Consider the following 25358-nt stretch of genomic DNA (forward strand, 5'->3'; position numbering starts at 1 on the left):
AAATCCGCGCAAATCTTGCAGTGGTTCCTGCGGCGCTACGGCCGGACCACCTTCTCGCCCTTGAATGAGATGGGCATTCAAAGCCGTGTCTCGAAAGGATGCGCCTCTCTTCCCCTTTCGTAGCTCTTTGGTGAACGGCTGGGGGGCGGGGCCGGGGCGGAACCTTTCGTTCACGTGGTGACGCCAGACGCAAGCGGGGCGGAAATGTCTGCCCAGGTACGGCGAGGGTGGAAGCGGCGCACCTTCTTAAAGGGGCAGCTCGCGAAGGGACGAGGTTGCCTTTCGTGGGCTGAGCAGGCGACCTCGCGAGGGTGGGGAGGATCGGTGGGTTGGAAAACACACACACACGCCGGGGGTCCCTGCGGAGGTCGGGGCAGCTGGGTACCCTTTGCCCCGGGCCTGGCAGGGCTAAGGGGGCCAAGCCAGGGTCCAGGGATCGGGTCCTTTTCTGCATGCGGGGTTTGAGTCTTGGGAGGTTTGTGCTGCGGGGCTGGGAACGGCCGCCTCCCCTTAGAGGGCTCCTTTCTGCCTAGCCAAGATTGGTGTTGAGGGGTGGGGTGAGATGGGGGAGGAAACCCACCTGCCATCATCCTCTGTCTCTTAGATTCGGAATGAAACTTCTCAACCACAATCAAAACAAAAAAAAATTTTTTCCTTCCAGTAACACCTTAAAGACCAACTAAGTTAGTTCTTGGTATGAGCTTTCGTGTGCATGCACACTTCTTCAGATACTTCAGATTCTTCAGATTCTTCTTCAGATGTGTATCTGAAGAAGTGTGCATGCACACGAAAGCTCATACCAAGAACTAACTTAGTTGGTCTTTAATGTGCTACTGGAAGGAAAAAAATTTTTTTTTGTTTTGACTGTGGCAGACCAACACGGCTACCTATCTGTAACATTCTAAACCACAGTAGTTCTAAATTACTTTCTTTTGATCCCAAGTGCTCAGAAAAATCCGTCCAAATCTTCAGTCCTTTGAAAACTTTTGTTGTTGTTGTTGTTGTTGTTCAGTTGTTTAGTCGTGTCCGACTCTTTGTGACCCCCTGGACTAGAGCACGCCAGGCACTCCTGTCTTCCACTGCCTCCCGCAGTTTGGTCAAACTCATGTTTGTAGCTTTGAGAACAGTCTCCAACCATCTCGTCCTCTGTCGTCCCCTTCTCCTTGTGCCCTCCATCTTTCCCAACATCAGGGTCTTTTCCAGGGAGTCTTCTCTTCTCATGAGGTGGCCAAAGTATTGGAGCCTCAGCTTCACAATCTGTCCTTCCAGTGAGCACTCAGGGCTGTTTTCCTTCAGAGTGGAGAGGTTTGATCTTCTTGCAGCCCATGGGACTCTCAAGAGTCTCCTCCAGCACCATAATTCAAAAGCATCAATTCTTTGGCGATCAGCCTTCTTTGTGGTCCAGCTCTCACTTCCATACATCACTACTGGGAAAACCATAGCTTTAACTAAAAAGACCTTTGTTGGCAAGGTCTGCTTTTTAAGATGCTGTCTAGGTTTGTCATTGCTTTTCTCCCAAGAAGCAGGCGTCTTTTAATTTTGTGGCTGCTGTCAGTGATCATGGAGCCCAAGAAAGTAAAATCTCTCACTGCCTCCATATCTTCCCCTTCTATTTGCCAGGAGGTGATTGGACCAGTGGCCATGATCTTCGTTTTTTTGATGTTGAGCTTACATCATGTAATCATGATGTAAGAGGGCACCTTTCTGCCTAGCCAGGATTGATGTTGAGGGGTGGGGTGAGATGGGGCAGGAAGCCCACCTGCCATCATCCTCTATCTCACAGATTCGGAATGAAACGTCTCAACAACAACAACAACAACAACAAATAATAATAATAATAATAATAATAATAATAATAATAATAATAATAATAATTTTTTATTTATACCCCGCCCATCTGGCTGGCTTCCAATCAAGTGTTAAAAACAATGCAGCATTAAATATTAAAAACTTCCCTAAACAGGGCTGCCTTCAGGTGTCTTTTAAAGATAAGATAGCTACTTATTTCCTTCACGTCTGAAGGGAGGGTGTTCCACAGGGCAGGCACCACTACTGAGAAGGCCCTCTGTCTGGTTCCCTGTAACCTCACTTCTCGCAATGAGGGAACCGCCAGAAGGCCCTCGGTGCTGGACCTCAGGGTCCGGGCTGAACAATGCGGGTGGAGACACTCCTTCAGGTATACAGGACCAAGGCCGTTCTAAATTACTTTCTTTTGATCCCAAGTGCTCAGAAAAATCCATCCAAATCTTCAGTCGTTTGAAAACTAGGAAGTTAAATAGAACAATAACACCAGGGAGTACCTTCCATGCGGTTAACGAGTATATTTAGCAAAATTGACAAAGAACACGCCTGTTTGCATCTTAAGATAAAGTTTTCTTGGATTGGCTGGAAACCTTTTCAGTACTGCACTTCCTTCTCAAATTCCTCCTTTTTCTTCCAGTGCAGTTTTTCTGTGCACATTCAGCAAGCGTAACCAATTGAGACACTGCCCCATCATTCTTGACCAGGTCTTTACTCTCCACAAGTACTGAAGGACCGCTCTGCTGTTGCTGCATGGCTGAGCAAGAGAAATGAGCAGAGCCTTTTTGTTGGTACGGTAAAAGATTTTTTCCTCTTTTACTAGGTCTGCTGCGTTCAGCTCCTTCAACTGCTCTTTGTGAGCATTTCAGTTTTAAATATTCTGATTATTTCTACTTTTAGTTAGGTATTTTTATTTATTTCTTGATTGCTAGGGGGGTGGGCAGCAGCTGACCCCCTGGCTACACCTCTCGCCCTGCTCCCTTTTTCATGGAGGGCAAAGCTACCAATGGGTCTCTGTCTCTCTCTCCTCTGTCAGACGCCTCATGCCTCCTAGAATCACAGGAGCGGGCAAAGTGTTGTGACACCTGTGTCTATCTGAGTGCTGGGCCAGGTGGGCCACTGGCCTAATCCAGCTGCAGGCTGTCCTTATGCGTCCCTACTTCCTCTCTGTGCAGGGGGTGCCTCCTCAGCCAGGGCCATCTCAAGGTATTCTTCTGCCTGAAGCACTTGAGAGGCAGGATTCCCACCCCATTCCCTGTACAGGATCTGGCTCAGCTGGTTGTTGAATCTCAGGCAATAGGACAAGGTGGCAGCAGCAGCTTAGGAGACTCCTGGCAGATGCCTCGCTCTCTGTCTAATGATAGGGCCAGCCCAGTTCTTCCTGGCTGCAGCTGCAGGGGATTCCTTTCTGAGGCTTCCTCCAGGAAGGAATAATGGAGAAGGGATGTTTCTGAGCATGTGCAGAGTGCACCAGCCTCTATGTTACTGGAGAATGTAGGGGTGGGCGGGTGGTTAGGGTGGAAACCACTAAGCTTGAGCTTTTAACACCCTTCTTCCGAATTTTCCCCCAAAACATGTTCTGGGATCACACTGCACACACACTGCTTTTCTGCCTGCCATTTCCTGGGGCTCCGTGCCGTCTGCAGTCTCTCCCCTATATCCTCGTAGTCACCACTTGCTCTGTCTTGCTTTGCAGAAATATCAAGGAAAGTGAGTATGATTGTCCCCCCAGGATCTGTCGTCGTCACGGATTGGCACAAGACTCCAGAGGGCAAGGAATACTTCGCCACTCTCTTGCGCCAGAGCAAGCGCAGGCTGTTTGGTGAGTAGGGGAGTGACAAGAGCCTTTTGGCATGCAAACAGGACTGCAGACTTCTCTGGCAAGGAGAAGGCGCTCTGCACGTGCTCAGAGGCACTGTCAGTTTACTGCCATAACTCTGACACGTTTCCACATTTTGTGAGCTGGGAATGTGTGCTTTCACTTTGGGTTGCTTGAGGCTGCAGCGGCCAACTCACAGGGCTTGCTGTTCCTTTGCAGGGCTGACTGAAAGGCCAGTGCTGCCCCCACAAGTGGGTGCTGATATTGCAAGCTACAAGGTCTTCGTGTCGGGGAAGAGCGGCGTGGGCAAGACTGCACTGGTGGCCAAGCTGGCTGGTCTGGAGGTGCCGTTGGTCCACCACGAGACAACAGGTGATGCTGGCAAGGGAAGGAGACAGTCGCGGTTTTCTCCCTCTCCAAGGAAATATTTCTCCTTTTGCAAAACTGAGCTCATTGCCTCCATCTTAAACCCCACGACGGGGTGAGCTCCCGTTGCTTGGTCCCTGCTCCTGCCAACCTAGCAGTTCGAAAGCACGCAGTGCAAGTAGATAAATAGGTACCACTCTGGCAGGAAGGTAAACGCCGTTTCCATGCGCTGCTCTGGTTTGCCAGAAGCGGCTTAGTCATGCTGGCCACATGACCCGGAAGCTGTACGCCGGCTCCCTCGGCCAATAAAGCGAGATGAGCGCCGCAACCCCAGAGTCAGTCACGACTGGACCTAATGGTCAGGGGTCCCTTTACCTTTATAGGCCTCATGCTGCCAGAGTTATATTTGTAATCATGAAGTTCAACCGGCAGAAGTTGCTTTGTGGGTCCCAATGGACAAAGGAGATAAAAGCAGTCTTGTTGGAGTGACTTCAATGAGTGCAGGACTGTGCAACTTTCTGAATTTCATGACATATTTGCTTAGGAAAAAGTGTCTGAGGAAGAGTTCTGTGAAATCCAGAAGCCTGGTGATGTGGCCCAAATTAACGTATCACTTTGCCTAAAATAGCATTTCTCTGAAATGCTGTCAGGCTCTGGGGACTTGGCTTCCTCCCCCCGCTTTGGCTGTAGATAAGCAGGACAAAGTGAAAAGAGTCCCTTACCATTTAAGTCTTTAATGATCACAGCAAAAGAACAAAGCATCCATTCTTGGAATAAAAGGTAAAGGTAAAGGACCCCTGACAGTTAAGTTCAGTCGCGAACGACTCTGGGGTTGCGGTGCTCATCTCGCTTTACTGGCAGAGGGAGCCGGCATTTGTCCGCAGACAGTTTCCAGGTCATGTGGCCAGCATGACTAAGCTGCTTCTGGTAGCACATGGAAACGGCGTTTACCTTCCCGCAAGTGCTTTCGAACTGCTAGGTTGGCAGGAGCAGGGACCAAGCAACGGGAGCTCACCCCGTCGTGGGGATTCAAACTGCCGACCTTCCGATTGGCAAGCCCAAGAAGCTCAGTAGTTTACACCACAGCGCCACCCGTATCTCAGAATAAAGGTGTTCCCAATTAAGGATTCCACCCACTTCCCCCCTAGTCACTTCTGTCTTGCAACCTGATCTTGCAACCACTGTGCTTTTTGTATAGCCTCCTTATCCACTCTATGTGACCTTGGACTGATATGCTGAATACCTTCCAGCAAGACAGAGTCTGTTAGCTCTCTCTCTTCCTGTTCTTCATTTTGCTGTTCACCCCCTGGATCGTCCCAACTTTTGTCTTCAGAACTATGCCCCTCTGCAAACCACTGTTCCAAATCTATACTGCTCCACTGCTCCTGGGCTGCTTCAGGATCCTGATCATGAGCAGGGGGACATGGTTCTGGACAGCCAAGAGTTAACACTCCAGGAGCGTTCTGATTCACTGGGTGCATTGCCCACACGACCCGGCATTTTCCTTTGATCTGTGCTCTGTGGGGGCTGAGCTCTCTCTGAAGAGCAGTCTGTCTGAGAATGAGAGCAAGCTAGTTTCATTTTTGTTAAGAGTCAGAACAGTGCGAACATGCAGCTAGATTCTGTAGGTTTTCTTTTCTGTTTGTTATGCTTCTAAATACAAGAGTGTTAGATTAGAAGAACTGGTGTCAAGCTGAGTTATTGAAGACACCACGTCGACACAGACAAGCCATTTTACGCTGCGTGTGAACTCTGCTAACGTCCGACAACTGAGAAGAGTGGCAGTGCGCGAGTGGAAGCGTGTGGGCACCATTGAAGTTTGTCGGCAAGTCCTAGGCTCTGTGGTTTAACCCACAGTGCCACCTGCATCCCTAGGGTTGCTGTTTTTTAAGTTGAAAGCCGAGACACCCGTGATTCTGTTCTAGCTGAAGCGGTTGTGTTGCAGGGATCCAGACCACAACTGTGTATTGGCCAGCCAAGCTCAGAGAGAGTGGGAAAGCCATCTTCTTCAAGTTCTCCTTCTGGGACTGTGGCGAAGCCGTCCTTAAGAAGTTTGATCACGTCTTGCCGGTGAGTGTGCTTGCAGAAGGAGGTTCAGGCCTCTTCACAGAGCCGAGCTGCATCCTGACATTCAGAGAAACATCTGCTGTTGGGATCAGGTCAGGCGCACCATTGCTAATTCCCTTCCAAGAGAGATCAGGCAGGTCCCACATCTCTATATGTTGTACAGCAGGCCCTGTTCTTTGCTGCTTTTTCAGAACAGTATGTATTTGTTTGTTTCCTTAATTCAAAAAAAATTAAATAAAATTTTCAGTTTTTACAAATTGTGAGTAATATAGCTTCTCTATAAGGGAGTAAAAGAAGACTCTGAAAAGGTGGATGGGAAGTCAACGGATATGAGAGATTTGTTTTGACTGTATTTTAAAAGAATATGTAAAATTTCAGAACGGTGTTAATTGGGCTCCTAACATTTGCATTGCTTTTATAAAAAAACCTCTCATCATATTGTGATTTTAAGTTTTGCTGATCATTCTTTTAACGTACAATTTCATTAATTGCCTTTAAATTTTGCTTAACATATTGCTGGCTGTATGTTTGCTTATTTGTCCTTGTTTCCTTGTGGGAAAATGCTTCTGAAAAACAGGATATACCATTTTTTAAATAAATGATGAAACAAGGGAAGAAAAAGGTGGGCTGATTTCTGCTTCTCCTCTCCCCATGCCCCAACAGGCTTGCACAGAGAAAGTGGACGGTCTCCTGCTCCTCTTTTCATTCACAGATCGGGCATCCTTTGACGACTTGCCAAACCAAATCTCACGGGTGGCTGATGGGGCCAATAATGCCATCAGAATGGTGGTTGGCACCAAGTATCCTTCCAGCTCTTTGGTGTGTGTGCACACTCTGTCATTAAAACTCACGACTTGTTGCAAGGTGCTTGAAGGGGAAGGCAACTCTGCATGTGCTCAGGTGCATTTTACCCTTAGGATCTCTTTCTTTAAGTGAAAAGTTTGCACAGGAGGAAGACACTGCGCATGCTCAGAGGTACTCATGACTGCTTGTTTGTTTTCACCTTCTTTATCCTGCCTTTCCAAGATAAAAATCACACCAAAGGAGACTTGCAGGTAAAAATGTAGTGTAGCAGTGCTATTTTTCTAGAAAAAGAGGTGCTGGATCTCACCGTAGACACCTCCCTCGTTCTCTTAGAATGGCAATGGCACCCACCTGAGAGGTGCTGGAACTGAGTTGCCCTGGGTGTAGGTTTTAAAAAAACAAAAACCATCATGTTAAAAAGCCAGCTCAGCAACTTCAGATGAAAAACATTGTCACCAGATGCTCTGTGTAATAAAATATACCAGTCTAAAGAGCCCATTTAAAAGCAAGTAAAGAGGGTGACAGATGGAGAAAATGGATCTCTGAACAAATTTTTGTCTTTTGGAAATGGAAGGTGTCAAGAAAATAAAATAGACACATTGTTGTTTCATTTTATTTTCTGGGTTGTTTAGGGTGTGTGTGGGGGGGTCCCCATCACCATGATTTTGAGCTGCTTTGATTATAGTTGTAGAAAAGTTAGGAAAGAATAAAACATTGAAAGCAAAATAATTAAATAGTAGAACGAAAGAGTGTGGATCAGGGCCAAACTTTGTGTGATGATAAATGCACTGAATTAAAAGCAGGCTAAAGCTGGCCACTTTTCTGTTGAGGAAAAGGCTGCCGCAGGGGCCTGATCCAGACTTTTGTAGGAGCAAGTCCTGGACTGGGCAGTTTTTGCTTCAGAATAAAAGTGGCCAGTTTAACCACACTGTTAAAAAAGGCATGTTCCTCCCCAAAGGGAGCTCATCCCTCAGGCCGGGGTCTTCAGAGAGGAGCTGCTACACCTTTGTTGTGGTCTGTGTGGAGAGAGATTTGCCGGGCCCACATTAACCTTGATGGGGGGGGCCTGAGTGTCTGGCGATCCACTTCCTTGACCGGCTCTCTCCAGGTTTGACCAGTTCGCCCACACCGACGTCACGGACCGGGACGTGACTGCCTTCCGCCATACTTGGGGCTTGCCGGTCTTGCGGGCCAAGAGCGTCAACGCGCCACGGTTGGCCGACGGACAGACCCTGGACGGCCGTGCTGGACTCTCGGATGTGGCCCACCTCCTGAACGGGCTGGCAGAGCATCTCTGGCGGCAGGACCAACTGGTGGCCGGCCTCATCGCTCCCTCCATGACTCCTGGGCCCCTGGAAGAGCAAAATCCCTGGTAAAAGTATCCTGGGGTGGCCCGTCTTTTTTCATAGCCTTTTCCCCCAGATGAGCCATTGGGTGGCACTCAAGACCTTTGAGTAAAAAGGCTTCTTCCAAGCCTGGGCCTGGAGGACCGCTAGGCCGAAGCCATCGCTGCCATGGCAACCATGGTGGCAGGAACACATTATAGCCATGCTTAGGAAAGAACAGGTCTGGCTGATGGAGAAGACAGCTTCCTCAAGGCCAGGTGGCCCTCTGAGAGACTCTTCCCCCGCCACCTCCACGAAGCCCACAGCACCCTTATTGTTTGCGCAGATTAATCCGGGGTCTGTTAACACTGAATTTCGGCTCTGGGATTCGACTTGGTAGGAAGAAGAGTGAGGAATACTTCTGCCTTCTCCTTAGCCACTAGCAGAAGGTGTCCCAAAAGGAAATCAACCTCTCCCTGTGGTGGAGTCAGATCGTGCCCACAGAGAGTGGGCAAAGTGTACACAGCCCCCTCCTCTGTAGTTTGGTGTTGCTTTCATGCCAAGAAATCTAGTAAATGGCTTTCATTTATCAGAGAGCTTGTGTGGCATGTGCTTCATTCTGCTAAAGGCTCAGTAGCAGCATCCCAGCCACCGCCCGCCCCCCAGTCCAGTTTGGGCTCCTGCTGAGGTCAAAACAGCAGCACCCCCTGCTTCTTTCCCCATGGATCTCCCCTCGCCCGGCAAATTCTGTGTCTTGAAAGACGCGGCAGGTCTGGAGATGCTGTTCGGCTGGAAGACCTAAGTGCTTTGCAGTGAACGTTGCCCAAACGACAGGCAGAAGATGGTCCAAAGTGTCTTGGGACTTGCCATACGTGATATCTGCCAGGCTTACTTGGGGGCAGGAGGGGGACGCAGGCGCTGTCTCCACAGAACGTTTCCATGGATCCCTTCCACGGCTTTTGTGGCTGCTGGCTGCTTTCCCCTCAGCTCAGTGCAAGCTGGTCCTTTCTTTCCCTTCTGATGATAAACTTTGGTTAGAGGTTTCCTGACACAACCCCACTGGAAGGTTCTGGGTGGGCAGGAATCTGCAGGACCCCCAGGCAGAAAACGGGAATGTAGAAAAATGGTTGCACTTTTCAGATCCTTGCCCACCACTGCCTCCCTGCTGAACCTGCCAGCGTGGTGTAGTGGTTAAGAGCAGTGGACTCGTAATCTGGTGAACCGGGTTCGATTCCCTGCTCCTCCACATGCAGCTGCTGGGTGATCTTGGGCCAGTCACACTTCTCTGAAGTCTCTCAGCCCCACTCACCTCACAGAGGGTTTGTTGTGGGGGAAGAAGGGAAAGGAGATTGTTAGCTGCTTTGAGACTCCTTAGGGTAGTGATAAAGCGGGATATCAAATCCAAACTCTTCTTCTTCTGATATCTGAACCTTAAAAGGCTCCTTCCTACGAGGGGAGCCTGATTCAGTGGCTGCAACCCAGGGCTGGCTTTACCTGTGCCCTCATCCCTCCTGCTGACACCGCTCTCGTGGCATCGGAGAACTCGGTAGAGCATGGGATGCTTAATCTCAGGGTGATGATTGCAGTGGGTTGGACTAGATGACCCTCATGGTCTCTTCCAACTCTGCAATTCTGTGATGAACGTTAACCCAGTATGCAGTGTTTTAGCATTTGCCTTCACAATCATCCTGCAAGATGGACCAATGGGGTGGGATTGTAACTGGCTGCCTTCCCCAAACTCTGTGCTGTGAGAAATCGTGACGTGTAAGGAAAGGCTCTCAGCAAGGGCCTAACTGCTCCACAGAAGAGTGACTAGTGGGGTGCCACAGGGTTCTGTCTTGGGCCCGGTCTTATTCAACATCTTTATCAACGACTTGGATGATGGACTCAAGGGCATCCTGATCAAATTTGCAGATGACACCAAACTGGGAGGGGTGGCTAACACCCCAGAGGACAGGATCACACTTCAAAACGACCTTGACAGATTAGAGAACTGGGCCAAAACAAACAAGATGAATTTTAACAGGGAGAAATGTAAAGTATTGCACTTGGGCAAAAAAAATGAGAGGCACAAATACAAGATGGGTGACACCTGGCTTGAGAGCAGTACATGTGAAAAGGATCTAGGAGTCTTGGTTGACCACAAACTTGACATGAGCCAACAGTGTGACGCGGCAGCTAAAAAAGCCAATGCAATTCTGGGCTGCATCAATAGGAGTATAGCATCTAGATCAAGGGAAGTAATAGTGCCACTGTATTCTGCTCTGGTCAGACCTCACTTGGAGTACTGTGTCCAGTTCTGGGCACCACAGTTCAAGAAGGACACTGACAAACTGGAACGTGTCCAGAGGAGGGCAACCAAAATGGTCAAAGGCCTGGAAACGATGCCTTATGAGGAACGGCTAAGGGAGCTGGGCATGTTTAGCCTGGAGAAGAGGAGGTTAAGGGGTGATATGATAGCCATGTTCAAATATATAAAAGGATGTCACATAGAGGAGGGAGAAAGGTTGCTTTCTGCTGCTCCAGAGAAGCGGACACGGAGCAATGGATCCAAACTACAAGAAAGAAGATTCCACCTAAACATTAGGAAGAACTTCCTGACCGTAAGAGCTGTTTGACAGTGGAATTTGCTGCCAAGGAGTGTGGTGGAGTCTCCTTCTTTGGAGGTCTTTAAGCAGAGGCTTGACAACCATATGTCAGGAGTGCTCTGATGGTGTTTCCTGCTTGGCAGGGGGTTGGACTCGATGGCCCTTGTGGTCTCTTCCAACTCTATGATTCTATGTCCACTTAATCCCTGACGCCACAGCAGCTTAGAGGGGAGGCTAAGGGGCCTGGGAGGTTTTCCTACCTCTCCAGAGAAGCGGAGGCAACTTCTCATACGTGATTACCCCAGTATCTTCTTTTTTAAAACGAGGCTTTTTCATAATACAATACATTTAAAAAATGAATCTAAATGAAAACACAAAGAGAAAAACAAAAAACCTAACAGAAGCAAGAGCAAAGCAAGGAAAGAAGAAGAAAAAGAAGCGGGAAGATAAAAATAATAAAAGAATGAAAAAACATCGAATTGTAGAGTTGGAAGGGACCACAAGGGTCATCTAGTTGAACCCCCTGCAGTGTGGGTTTGACTCAAACCCACAACCCTCAGATTAAGAGTCTCATGGTCTACCAACAGAGCTATCCTAAAGTATTCACTCCATCTGCTCGTTGAGATTTTCTCAGACTCAGACATTTCAAGTTCATTCATTTTTCCTTCCATGCAAAAAGTCTAAAAGGGGTTCTCCAATTACTGTATTTTTCTGTGTATAAGACTAGGTTTCCCCCCGTAAAAATAATGTCAAAAATTAGGGGTCTTATACGCTGGGCCATCTCTCCCCATTTTCTTAAATCTGAGTCTTATACATGAGGATGTCTTATAGACGGAAAAATATGGCATTATTATCAATAAATTTCAGCAAAAGTCTCCCTCCAGACCATCATTACAACTTTACCTCAAATGTTGAGAAGCAATGAATCCTTCATCTTTATTCACAGAGTTTCTTCACTGTAATCACATTAAAACAGTAATCTATAGTTATTCACTTGTTGTATATTCATTAATTCACACCCAGTTTCATATGTTCCATTCCTGATTCTTGCTGGCCATGGTTTTCCAACCTGATTTAGAAAAATAAAATCCGCCTATTTCCTCGTCCTCCAGTCTTCTTCCAGGAGTGTTGCCAGAAGCTTGGTAGCTTTCCCCTCGAAATTCACTCCAAATTGTATACAGAATCCTTTCTTTCTCAGTTCTGTCTCTACCACCTCAAAATATTTCTTAATTTCTCCATCCATTGTTTCATCCCACTACTCTAGCATCATAACTCCACAACATGACAGTTTCACTCCTCCAGGCACCTGTGTGAAGGTCTTTTCCATTTCGTCATCTACTGCCTCAATCTTTACCATTCCAATCTTCTGTTCTGACAGTCCTCCATCAAAAGTATTCTCCAAAGGTTCTGGGTCTTCTTTAGCCTCATCTTTCTCTGGTTCATTTTCATTCACCACTTTATCCATCTCAGTTCTGATCTCTTTTGGTTGCTCATCCAGTAATTGTTGCATGATGCCAACAATGGCATCATGGGGTGTCCAACAGTGTTTTTACCGTTACTGAGTGCTCTTGGTTTATTAACAGCTCACTTTCTTGAAGATCTGACAGTCTCTGCTTTGAGTCTGAGTCCCCTTGATTTTTATCAAACCACATTTTCCGCATTTTCCCCCTCACAGTAGCATAATTATGCTAGTTAGTTTCATTTTGCAACCAACACTTTATCCAGAAGGATAGAGTGTTAAAAATAAAAGACAGCAAAGATTTCTAATAGTTGGAACACCTCTTAGCGGTTTAAAATATTTTGGGGGCCACAATTAAAGCATGCTTTTCATTTTACTTTGAACCTTTTGATTTCCGTCTCTCTTTTTAAGCCAGCAGTTGGGTTGCATTCTAGATTTATATTTCAACTGGCAGACAGAAAACCTCAGTCATAATTTATAATAGTCTCACAAATAAATAAAGGGAGGTTTAGCTGACTTTATGTCCCTTGGGACTATTACGTGGTGTTTAGGCAGAGCAGTGGAAAGCAGCTTTTCAGAGCCTCGGAGCTTAATCTCGGTTCTCTCTGTTTTCCCAGGGATTATGTGATAACCGAGATCTATAGCTCGGCTATCATTAACCATCACATAATTATCTCCATGGACACGGTGTCTGTCAACAAGAGATATGTAGTCCACCATCTTTCCTTCCTGGACGTTGCCCCATAAGAGCAGTCAATTTGTGTTTGTTCCTGACTCTGAAGATCCTGACCCAGGCTCCATTTTGCCAAGGCCACCACTTCCTGAAAACATTACTGAAGAGTTCAAACAGCTCTTTTCTTGCCTGCCTGCCTGGAGCCAGAGTAAATATTTAATGCAGCTCGAGGGAGCTGAAGGAAGGATGTTTCTGGAATTGGAGACTGCGGTGATTCTCCTAATAGCGTGGGCTCCTCAAATTCATCTCACACCGGGCTGGGCTAGGCTGGAAGGAAGCTGAAGAGCTGAAGATTCTTTGCAACCTTGTAGGCAGCAGCTTCAGTTTCATCAAAGGTTTCCCTACAGTCATAGAACCGTAGAATTTAAAGGGACCCACGGGTCATCTAGCTAAACCCCCTGCATTGCCAGGCCTGCAGGTACTTTAAAACCAGCGGGTCTTACAAAGGAAGAACATTTATAAAGTTCTTCCTGAGGACCAAAAATGATGCCCACCCCAGAAGCTCATCAATGGCAGCTCCCAGAAACCAGCCTTGGGTTCTCCATGGGCCGGTCTAGTTTGCCTCTTCCCCTGAACTCTTTAGAGGCTGAGAGTGCAACCCGGCTCCTGCTACCTGCTAAAATCACACCCCTCTTTCCTCTTTCCTCTTTCTCCAGCGCTGTTTATCCCCAATCTCTGGCTTCCCTCCTGGAAACTGCAGTGGTAGTCAGTGCTCCCTTGCTGACAATTCCCTTCCATAGCACTGTGATAGGAATTTTGAGGTCTTAGATATATGGTAATGTTCATAAGCGTACCAACCAAGCACGTACATAGATCAGCACAGGAAGACCAACCTGGAACCATTTTGATTCCTAAACTGAGCAAATGTTTTCTCTGCAGGGTCAAAGTAGGAAACCTCCCATTGTCTCTTTCCTCACAAATCCTGCCTTAAGGGCACATTTAAGATATGAATAGGGTGTGAGCCTGTGACCTGGCCCAGGAACTAAGTATTTATCATTACAAAAGACTGGCCAGGCTCCTCAGGCAATCCAGTCAAGTAACCTGCCAGACAGGAGATAAACAATGACAGGAGGAAAAACGACATTCAAATTTCTGTTTTAGACTGCCTTTTCTGTGATGTAGGTGTGATGTATCTGAGGGGTGGTCTTAGGTTACACCGCTTCTGGGATGTATGTATGATGTTTCTGGGGGTGGTCTTGATCTACAGGAGGGGAATTTCAAAAGTCTTTATAAGGCCTTGCGCGCCATTATTCTGGGTCCCTCCTCTCCTCCTGCGGGTGAGGGGAGCACCCTGTTGCAACAGATCAATAAAGATCAGGCTTACTAGCTGCTTTGCTTCTCGGTATTCTCTGGTTGGCCTCTGTTATTTTCTCCTACCAATAGGGAACCTATGTAAGGACCCTACAGTATATGGGCTCTTGGATACCCCATAAGGGAAAAGGGCAATTTTTGTTTACAACAGCATTCAGAATTATGGGGAGGTCCCCATGGCATCAAAGCCACCCCCCCCCCAACAGGCCCTTTCCAATGCCCCTCTCTCTCCTTTTGCCGTCAGCATCCAACATGCCCTCGGTCCAGAATTTAACATTTACTGGAGAGGCCGTAGTTCAGTGGTAGAAGATAGATAGTGAAATAAATAAATTAAGGTCTTATGTAGATAATAAAGGTTCATAAATGTACCAAGCAAACACATACATAGATATATAGGCCACATGTCTGAAGCTGCACAGGAGAGCAGCCATGGAGCCATTTTGACTCCCAGGCTGACCAGGTGTTTTCTCTGCAAGGTCAAATGTCTCCCCATTGCCTTTTCCTTCACAAATCCTGTCTTAAGGGTATGTCTGTGTATGAATAGGGTGAGCCTGTGACTTGGCTCAGGAACTAATTACTTATCATTACAAAAGACTGGCCAGGCTCCCCAGGGTATCAATCCAGTAAACATTAGCAGGTGACTTGCCAGACAGGAAGTAAACAACCCACTCAGATTTCTGCTTTAGCCCGCCCTTTCTGTGATGTAGGTATGATGTATCTGGGGGTGGTCTTTGACTCCAAGGTGGGCAACTTAAAATGTCTATATAAGGGCAGACCTACAAAGGACTCTATAAGGGCTCTTGTGTCCCCCATAAGGGGATAAGGGCAGATTTTTTGTTTATTACAATAGATAATTTATTACGGTCAAAGACCAGCTCATGTAACATAACACAATAAAAACAGCGTTCATAAAGATAAAATATACAATTGGAACAGATTGCAGCAATAGCTCATGAGTTAAAATTGAGATATATACATACACCCATACAACTGAGATTTGGGCTACTATAAAAAAATTGACCCTGAGGCTCCCCAAAGGGCAACTTCAGCATTTCCCTAGTAAGCTATTTTATTCTAGAGGATGATCTGTGCCTACAAATCTGGGCGCAGAATCTGGCTACGAGCCAGGTAGTTCAGTGGTAGAACAGCTGCTTGGCATGCAGAAGGCCCCAGGTTCAATCCATGATGGCAGCATCGCCTGGTAGGGCTAGGAACAGACCCCCTGCCTGAAAACCCTCCGGAGAGCGACTGCTGACAGCCAGTGCAGACAATATTGGGGCTGGTTGAAGGAACGTTGACACCCCAGGGTTAGTTAGAATTGCAAGGTGGCGGCCTCTTCTTGCGGCCACTACGGAAGTACTGTCCCCCCTCCCAAATCTACAGAGCAGATGTGTTTTGGATAAGGAAAGGGGGATGGGGGGGGGCAGGACTGGTGGATTGTGCCCCTCCTTAATTTGAGGACCCTCTTCCAGGCAGGAGGCTGTTGCAAGGAGAGAGTCACCATCTGCCTGCTGGAATGGCAGCCTGCCTCCGACTCTGTTTCTCTTACACAAAGACAGGATGCTCAAATGGCAGGTGAAGATGATGGACTATATGGAACTTGCCGAAGTGACTGGGAGACTCCCGAGACCAGAGAGAAGAGACGGTGGAAAAAGACTGGAAGAAGTTTAAGGAATATTTGAAAAAATATGTTAATATTTAAATCTTAGAATAGCTTTGGAAGTGGATATAGGCTGCAGGGTTAGAAGTAGAAGATAAAGGTAAAGGGACCCCTGACCATTAGGTCCAGCCATGGCCAATTCTGGGGTTGCGGTGCTCATCTCGCTTTATTGGACGAGGGAGCCTGCGTACAGCTTCCGGGTCATGTGGCCAGCATGACTAAGCTGCTTCTGGCAAACCAGAACAGCGCACGGAAACGCTGTTTACCTTCCCACCAAAGTGGTACCTATTTATCTATGTGCACTTTGTGTTGCGGGGATTCGAACCACTGAGCTTCTGATCAGCAAGTCCTAGGCTCTGTGGTGTAACCCACAGCACCACCCGTAGAAGATAGTGTATTTTAAAATAGTATTCTTTGTAAGTGATAAAGTGTGAAGATCTTTATGGTAAATGTAGGTGTGATAAAAAAATGGTTAAAAATTATGATATATGAAACTGCTAAAGATGAGGTAAAATGAAAATCAGATAGGGGGGGACTTGGGGAAGCTCACCTAACAATGTTTAGAAATAATAAGGATAAGACAAGAATTTGTTTGTATTTCTGTTTGTATTGTTTATTTGTGTTATAAAATGAATAATTAAAAAAAAAAGAGAGAGGATGCTCTGATTTCTCCGTGACCACCCACCTCTTTCCCCCTCCTCCCACCTTTGCACAATCCCTTTTTGCCACCCCCCCACCCCTCCGTGCCCCCCCCACCAGGCTGACAGGCAGCAAGAGATTGTGCCGGGAAGCCTCCTCTGCTTCTGCTCCTCCTCCTCCTCATCCCATAGCTGCTCAGCAACAGCAGAGCAGGGGCCTGCCAGTGCGTGGGGCTGGGGGGGGGCAGCGGGCTGGCGTGGCTCCCAGCGCCCCTCCTTTCCCAAGCCATAAGCACTGCCTCTCCTGCTGCTGCTGCTGCTGCTGCTCTGACATCACTGCTCCATCTCCTTTGCAGGACCAGAAGATGCTGCACAGCCCAGCAGGAGGATGGAGGTACCCAGGCCACGGATGAGGAGCTAGGGGAGGGCAGGGAGACTCTCTGGCTTTGGAGGGGCCCCCACCCACCCAAATGAGCTTCTCTCCTGCATCCCACCTCCCTCTGGAAGGACTGAAGGGGTGATGGAAGCTGCAGCCTGAGTCTCCTTCCCCGACAACGCCATGATCCGCAAGAAGGTCTCTGGGTCGGATGCCCAGGACACTGGCCTGCTCATCGGCCTGGGGAAAAGCCCGTCGGGCCTCTACGAGGATTCCAGTATTCTCCCCAACGGGGGCGCTGGAAGGGACACCTTCGTAAGTAGACGGGGAAGGCAGGGCAAGCAATCCCAGTAGGGGGTTCTTTCCAGAACCAGGGGGTGTTGGGATCAACGCCTTTCGTGCCTCCCGCATGGGGATGTTTTTCCTCGGGCCCCTGAGGGTATTTGGAGCCTAGTTGCGATTGCCGAGTGGCAAGGGGGAGGCGCTCTGTGTGTGCTCAGGGACTGCACTCCCCCACCAGCTTTATTTAGAACCAAGTCCTGGGAGTGTCTCAAGAAAGAAAAGAAGGAAAGGGGCTCAGATCTGCAGGTGTAAGACCCCCGTACCACTAACAGCATCACTTTGTGGGGTTTCTCCTTCAAATCCAGCCCTGGGAGGAGGGAGGAGGCACAATTCTGCTGTCAGACCACAACCCACAAAAGCAGCAGAACTTTTGTCCCCATTTAGAAATGCAATTGTGGAGTTCAGCTGCCCACTGCTACTGTACACAAATGGGAGGGTGGAGCTAGTGGGCAAAGCCTTTCCATGCCCCTTGGGTCTTTTTGCTGCAAACTGTGAGCCCCCCCAAAGTTGCATGAAGGCTGAGCTGCTAATTGAGAACTGGCAGGTGGGAGGACCCCAATTCTGGGCCAGGCCAGGCCAGTTAATCCCAGATTTAAAAAACCAAAACAATAAGAGCAGGTCCTATTGACAGAAAGGAGGGGGGCTCTTGGTGGTCCCCCATCTAGGACAGGCTGGCCCACTTTGCAAGGCTGCAGCCTCAGGCACCCACCAGGCTCTACAGGGGCTTCCACCTTCCATCCCAGATGCAGAATAGTCCCCCAAATGTGGCCCCATCCTGATTTTGTTTTCAGGATGTGGACGACGACGACGACGACCCCATCTACATTTATGGCGATGAAACTTATGGCTACCCCAGCAGTGCCAGCGGGAATTACTTCCGAGATGGGAAGACAAAGATAGGCAAGTATAACCCCTTCTTCCTCGCCCCAGTGTTTTGCCCAAGTTGCAGTTTTGCAACTGCAGAGCAAAGGGGGCTTCGGCTTCTGCGAACTCCAAGCAGCAGGCAGCGCGAAAATGAACCCGTGTTGCTCTGGCCACATGCCTTGTGGGGGGTGGGCTGCACTTCGGTTGTGGAACAGGGCACCCCCAGGGCGCCCGCAACTCCCTTGCCACCTCCTTCTCTGCCTGCAGATTTTGTCCTGGTCTGGGAGGAGAAGCTGCGTCCCTCGAAGAAGAGGCGCAGCAAACAGCCCCACCCGGAAGGCGAGAGGGCAGCGGGCCAGGGGGCCGGGTGGGAGGCGGCCCGCGGGCATCACGAGAGGTGGAGGCAGAAGTTCCTCAAGAACCTGCGCACTGCCGGCCTCTTGATGGAGAAGGTGAGGGGGCTTTGCTGGCAGGGGTCTCCTGGAGGGCTTTGGGCAAAGTTGTACCAAGGCTGCCTTGTGCCCTCGGCAAGGAGCTGAACTGGCACCTCTGAAGCCGGGATAGGCCATGAAGCAGAAACTCAAAAAATTCGCTTTCTGTCTGCCAGCCTGCCTGCCTGCTTTTCCCCTGCTGGGTGCTCCACTCATTTAATTTAATTTAATTTCACTTTTCCATATTACCATACGCAATGCGGTTTACAGCAACAAAATATACAACAAAGAAACCACACCTTAGAACAGGCACAGGCAAACTCGGCCCTCCAGATGTTTTGGGACTACAACTCCCATCATCCATAGTTAACAGGACCAGTGGACAGGGGTGATGGGAATTGTAGTCCAAAAACATCTGGAGGGCCTGCCTTAGGATAATCTGATCGAATACAAAAAGTCATAATAAAAGATAACTTTAAAATGGGATGGCTTATATTGGACTTATATTGGCTTATATTGACCAAACTGCGGGAGGCAGTGGAAGACAGGAGTGCCTGGCGTGCTCTGGTTCATGGAGTCACGAAGAGTTGGACATGACTAAACGACTAAACAACAACAATGTTGGACTTATATCCAATAAAGTACAGTCATACCTCATGTTATGTCTACTTCATGTTATGTTCTTTCAGGTTACGTCCTGTGGCGACCCGGAAGGGTTACTTCCAGGTTTCGCCGCTCGCGCATGCGCAGAAGTGCAAAATGACGTCACACACATGCGCAGATATGGCGAATCGCAACCCGCGCATGCACAGACGTGCCGCTGCAGGTTGCATTCTTTTCATGTTGCGAACGGGCCTCCAGAGCGGATCCCGTTCGCAACCAGAGGTACCACTGTACAGTCAAACATCGGTTGTCCAACATAATCCGTTCCGGAAGTCCGTTTGACTTCCGAAACGTTCAGCAACTGAGGCGCGGATTCCAATTGGTTGCAAGAGCTTCCTGTACTCAAGCGGAAGCTGCCATGGCCGTTTAGCTTCTGAAAAATGTTCAAAAATGGAGCCGCTCAGGAGCCGAGGTTTGACTGTAGTATCCAATAATCTTTGGGAACATAATAGTACACAGCTAACTCTCAAAACATCGGCAAATAATAATTAAACAGAAATTCACTCTTAGCATATGCAATAAATTATTACTAAACTGTGCTCCTTGAAAACAAAAAGATAGATGCGAGTCACAAGGCATAAAATACCACAATACGTACAAAACCATGTAAAAGGATCAAGTGGAGAAACAAAGACGCACGATGATTTATTTTTAAGAAATCCCAAACTCCTCCACTCATGCTTCCCAGCCTCCCGAACTGGGGAGGGGGCCTGGGCTTCAGGTTCGTGTTTTCTTGGGGGCTACAGTCTTTGTGCTGCACTCCATGTGGAAGAGAGCTTGGCTGAGGCTTCCAGGAAGCCCCCACCCTCTTCTCAGCAACCTGTCTCCTTCTCAGGAGGAGACTCTAAGCGACCGCAAGGGAATTCACTACATGAAGCTGAGCGCGCCCTGGGAAGTGCTGGTTTACTACGCGGAGGAGCTGTGCATGCGGGCCCCTCTCCAGGTGAGTGCCGGCGCATGCAGGTGGGATGGGGGACCCATTTGGCTTCCTCGCGGGCTGCCTCCTTGCCAGCGGTCTACCTCCTAGCCCCTCCGTCTCCTCTCGTGCCCCATTACAGGCCCACCCCAACCCGGACCGCAACAGCTCTGACGACCTGCTTCGGAAATTGCACCTGCCGAACATCATGGCCCAGCAGGTGCCCAAGAAGCCCGTCGACTACTACACCTGTGCCTTCCGAAAGTCCAAGCTCGACAAGTGAGTGAGGGCAGGTGTGGGGAACCACCAAAGGGGGTGGGACCTCCAAGGGGTGAACCCCAGGTGGCCCTCAGGCCTTTCTGTGTGGCCCATAGCTGTCAACGTACAGATTTGAAAATAAGGGACCAGCAGCCTCAAAAATAAGGGATCAGCAGCCAAAATAAGAGATTTTGCGGACACAAATATGTTCAACTTATGAGCCCCTCCGAGCCAAAGGCAGAAAACCCAGCCAGTAGCCAAACGAAGCCTCAAGCGGTGGTTCCCACAGCGCAGCAACCCGGCAAAGGGGATGCAGCAAGGAAAACCACCGTCACCTCTCCGCTGGGAAGCGCTGAGCAAGGGCGAGTCCCCAGGCAACGTGGCCAATTTGATCGGCACAAGGCATGCAAGCTCCACCCTCCAGTCGTTCTTAGTCTCCTTATTGGGTGAGCAACGCAGCCAAGCAACACAGTTGGAGCCTCCCTCCTCCCTGGCCGGCAGGGAGGGAGGGAGAGGAGCTGCTTCCTTTGAAACCCGGGAAATTTCAGGGACATCATCAATAAGGGACAGCAGCGGGACACGGCGCTGGGATAAGGGACTTTCCCGCCAAATAAGGGACAGTTGACAGCTATGGTGTGGCCCCCAGGACACTTCTCAGACCACACCCACCTTCTCGGTCTCCAAAGGAAGCCTTTCAGCAGTTGTGCCGTGTTTGGGCCTGGCTGGGAAGTTTCTGAGGATGCTTGCAAGGTCCAACTGGAGAAGGGCTGCGGTGCTGGGGGGGAGGGAAGAACTGTGGCTTTTGTGTGGCTGGAAGATACCAAGAGAAGAGTCACTTCCAGTGCCCCACCCAATTTTGGCCTCTGGCCCTGCCCACCATTGCCACACAGCCCTCAAGGACCACCTCTTTCCATATGAACCTACCCAGACCCTGCAGTCATCATCCGAGGCCCTTCTTCGTCTGTAGTGTACCAGCATGAGAACGGGGCCTTTTTGGCGGTGGCTCCCCATTTGTGGAATGCTCTCCCCAGGGAGGCTCCCCTGGCGCCTTCATTATACACCTTTAGGCGCCAGGCAAAATCGTTCCTATTTAACCAGGTCTTTGGCTGACTGACATCCATGCCCTTTTAAAGCGTGGGTGGGTGGGTGCATTTATTGGGTTGTTCTTGTTTTCATCGTGCATTTTGTGCTTTTATATTGTGATTTTACATTGTAACTGCCCTGAGACTTGCGGGTATAGGGCAGTATACAAATATAATAATAATAATAATAATAATAATAATAATAATAATAATAATAATAGCAGCAGCCTAGTGGGGGGTCTGACAGGCCAGATAGAGAAGCCTGAGGGTCGTAGTTGTGCCTACAATTACCCAGCTCCGTTCCCAAAACTGCTTTGGCCAGAGGCGACACAAAAGCTGCCCAGGTTGAGGCCTTGGGGAAGATGCCCGGTGCTTCCACCCCAGCTTGTGTCCAGCTCTCCTGTCCCTCTCTCTCTCTCCCCTCACCTGTTTCAGGTTCCTGGGCAGCGAGCAGCACGATTCGTACTTCACCAACACGCAGAGGCATCGCATTGTGAGCCCTTGGGGTGGGGAATGGGGCATGCCTGGTGGGTTTGGGGCAGCCTGGCAGCAAGGAGGAGGAGGAGAGGGGCATGCCTGGTGGGTTTGGGGCAGCCTGGCAGCAAGGAGGAGGAGGAGAGGGAGGAGACAACTTTGACCACCTCTCTTGTCAATGCCCTTTCCTTTTCCTCCCACCTGGCTGAATCCCCCCTGAGCGCCACCCCTCTCTCTCCCAGGTGTATGAGATCTTAGCGCGGACCATCTATGGGAAGAGGAAGCATGCAGAGATGGGCATCGACCGGCTGCTGAACGAAGGGGTCTACTCCGCAGCCTTCCCACTGCATGAGGTGAGAGAGACGCTGGGGGGGTAATAATAATAATAATAATAATAATAATAATAATAATAATAATAATAATTTATTTATATCCCGCCCTCCCCAGCCGGAGCTGGCCTCAGAGCGGCTAACAACAGTAAAATAATACATCATTCTAAAATCAGTTTAAATCAAATTAATGGCAACCATTGGGCTAGAGTTCTGTGAGGATCCAGTTTAGGGATCCCCTAATGCATGAAAGGGGGCCGAGACTCCCTGGTCCTTGACTCCAGGTCTATGTGGGTGCTGGTTGCAGTTCCTTAGCGCTGGGTTGGGTGTGGTTTGGCAGAGGAACAGCTGCTCTGCATGCAAAAGGCCCCAAGTTCACCCCCTGGTGTCTCCAGCAAGGAATGGGAGAGACCCCATCTCTGGGACCCTGCAGAGCTGCTGCGGCTGCCGGTCAGTGTGGGCAGCACTACGCTGTATGGATGCACTGTTCTGCTCTTGGTGTATGTTCCCAGGGGGGAGGGCACTTTGTTTTTTGTTTTTTAAATAATTTTTATTAAATTTCATATTACCAAATTAAACACATCAAACCAATTAATCCAAATTATAACAATACATATCATGTAATCCAATTGTTATCCAAATTATAAATTATTTTTGTGGGGGGTACCCATGCTTCTCGATCGGCAGGAGTCCACTCCTCAACTGTTTTCTGCTGCTTTCAGATTAAGAATGATATTTCCAGTCCCCTCTTCTCAATCCTTGTTGTTACACATTTTCCTTTTCCTTCACCTCCAAATTGCTCCGCAAGTGGGTTGAAAAAAACAGTCTTATTTGTAGTTCTGTGTGGACTTTGTCCTGCTCTCTCGTAAATTCCAATAGACCAGGCATTTCCGCTCGAGCAAGCAATCACTATCTTGTCATTCTGATGAAATACAGTCTCAAAGCTCGCTCTTTAGCTTTCCCGACCTGTTGCACCGTAAATTAGTCTTTTTCCAGGAGGGCTGCCCCTTTCAGTTCACAATCTCATCGAAAGTAATAAATCTTCGGCTCGGCCTCCCTCAAGACCAAACCTCCTGCAACACAGGTCTCGCATCCAATTTCCATTCTAACTGCGTCACAAGGAGAGCCCTTCTTCATCCAAATCCTTTACAGAGTAAAACCTTTAAAATTACTATAATTCCCACACAGTTCATTTTTAGTCCCATTTGCCAATTAGTTGCTGTGACGGATCTTCTAGAGGGGGGGCTATTAGTTACAGTGGTACCTCGCAAGACGAATGCCTTGGAAGACGAAAAACTCGCAAGACGAAAGAGTTTTTTGTTTTTTGAGTTGCTTCGCAAGACGATTTTCCCTATGGACTTGCTTCGCGAGACAAAAATGCCTTGCAAGTTTGTTTCCTTTTTTAAAAAAACCACTTGAAGAGGTGCAGTTGCGACTGACCGTGCTTCGCAAGGCGAAAAACCTCGCAAGACGACAAGACTTGCGGAACGAATTAATTTCGTCTTGCGAGGCACCACTGTAGTCACATAGAGCAAAAAAAAGATAAAAAGTCATTCCCCCCCCCTTTCAGTTCCGGGGGGAGGGCACTTTGCATGTGCCCCAAGGCACCTTTTTCCTCTGCTTATGGTCATGGCTGTTTCACTTGTGCTGTTTCACTTGGGCAGTTTCACTTGGGCAGAGCTCATCCAAGGTGGAAGTAGCATTAGAATAAAATTAAAAACTCAAAACGAAGAAGCAGCCAGTCTGCGATGTGGTTCCCCAGGCCCGGGGCAAGGGTACCTGGCCACTGCATGGACTTCTTTGCCTCTCACACAAACGATAAATCCCGACGTGGAAAATATTGTATGTAGATTATGTCTGATTAAAAAATCAAGTTATATCTAACATAAAAGGCAAGCTGTGAGTGCAAAGAACAGCGCATAATATTTCGCAGGATGTTACTGGTTGTTAGGCTGTGTTCTTCTTTTTCTTGGTAACTGTCTTTTCATCTTTCCATTTTCCCAACTGAAATTAAAATCCTGCTATTTTTCGTGAGGCTGTACACCTTGGCCTCTACACCTCTGTCCCTTGGGAGTCTGGGATCCTCCCCAAGGATGTCTCTGCTACCTTCTGACATCATTTCCTGTGGGTGATGATGTGACTTCCTGTGGGTGATGATGTCACACGTCCACTTAACCTCTTCCCTTCTGGCTCCTCCTCCCACAGGGCCCCTTCGAGCTGCCTGAGTACGAGGTCCTGGGCGAAGAGCTGAACCCCCGGCAGATCCTGTACCGCTTCTGGGCCCAGTGGCGCTGCTGGTACAAATACCAGCCTTTGGACCACATCCGGGAATACTTTGGGGAGAAGGTGGCCATTTATTTCGCCTGGCTGGGTGAGGCGCCCTCTTTTGGCAGGCGGGGGCCAAAAACCACTCTGCGGTTGCTCAGAGGCCATGTGCACACCAAGCCTTTGAAGCACACCCCCAAAGAATCCTGGGAATTGTAGTTTGTTCAGGCTGCTGGGAAATAAACTATGGTTCCCAGGAACCTTGAGAGGTGGGGTAGCTGTATGCTTTGAAGTGTGTGAGTGTGAGCTGCCAGAGGTCTCCCTCTTCTTTACATTCCCGTATACCATATTTTTTGCTCTATAAGACACACTTTTCCCCTCCTAAAAAGTAAGGGGAAATGTGTGTGCGTCTTATGGAGTGAATGCAGGCTGCGCAGCTATCCCTGAAGCCAGGAGAGTGAGAGGGATTGGTGCACACCGATCCCTCTCGCTCTCCTGGCTTCAGGGATAGCCACACAAAGCCTCCGGAGCGCAGCAGGAGGAACACTCCCCCTGCCCTGAAGAGGCTTGGCACAGCTATCCCAGAAGCCAGAACAGCAAGGGGGATTGCTGATTTCGCTGCGCAGCGATCCCTCTTGCTGTTCTGACTTTGCTTCGCTGGAGAGGCACTGCGCAGAGAGGGAGAGAATATTTTTTTTTCTTGTTCTCCTCTAAAACTAGGTGCGTCTTATGGTCAGGTGCGTCTTATAGAGCGAAAAATACGGTGGCTTATTTCACTTCTGTTATTG

At 48.7% G+C, this 25358-nt stretch overlaps 2 protein-coding genes across 7 annotated transcripts in view; both read left to right on the forward strand.

Moving 5' to 3' along the window:
• The first annotated feature begins 138 nt into the window (after nucleotides 1-138).
• Nucleotides 139-8777, forward strand: CPLANE2 (ciliogenesis and planar polarity effector complex subunit 2). 6 transcript variants are annotated; one of them, XM_053401103.1, is made up of 7 exons: nucleotides 198-216; nucleotides 2441-2591; nucleotides 3497-3622; nucleotides 3839-3991; nucleotides 5931-6055; nucleotides 6716-6852; nucleotides 7965-8777. In XM_053401103.1, exons 3-7 carry the CDS (start codon nucleotides 3517-3519, stop codon nucleotides 8230-8232), a joined length of 789 nt encoding a protein of 262 aa, XP_053257078.1. In that variant the 5' UTR covers nucleotides 198-216; nucleotides 2441-2591; nucleotides 3497-3516; the 3' UTR covers nucleotides 8233-8777. The 6 variants fall into 6 exon arrangements, with proteins under 6 accessions (XP_053257075.1, XP_053257078.1, XP_053257079.1 ...); XM_053401102.1 differs by lacking the exon at nucleotides 198-216 and adding an exon at nucleotides 259-324; XM_053401100.1 differs by lacking the exon at nucleotides 2441-2591 and having other exon boundaries at nucleotides 139-216.
• An 8345-nt stretch (nucleotides 8778-17122) lies between these two features.
• LOC128419891 (anoctamin-7-like) overlaps nucleotides 17123-25358 on the forward strand; it is a 29491-nt gene continuing 21255 nt past the window's right edge. The window contains exons 1-7 of the mRNA XM_053401113.1: nucleotides 17123-17261; nucleotides 18080-18604; nucleotides 20082-20189; nucleotides 20305-20441; nucleotides 21938-21995; nucleotides 22219-22329; nucleotides 24511-24676. Of these exons, the coding sequence (XP_053257088.1) occupies nucleotides 17130-17261; nucleotides 18080-18604; nucleotides 20082-20189; nucleotides 20305-20441; nucleotides 21938-21995; nucleotides 22219-22329; nucleotides 24511-24676 (1237 nt within the window). The 5' untranslated portion in view covers nucleotides 17123-17129. The remainder of the gene's footprint in view (nucleotides 17262-18079; nucleotides 18605-20081; nucleotides 20190-20304; nucleotides 20442-21937; nucleotides 21996-22218; nucleotides 22330-24510; nucleotides 24677-25358) is intronic.

The sequence above is a fragment of the Podarcis raffonei genome, chromosome 8 (assembly GCF_027172205.1).
Source record: "Podarcis raffonei isolate rPodRaf1 chromosome 8, rPodRaf1.pri, whole genome shotgun sequence".
Lineage (NCBI taxonomy): Eukaryota > Metazoa > Chordata > Lepidosauria > Squamata > Lacertidae > Podarcis > Podarcis raffonei.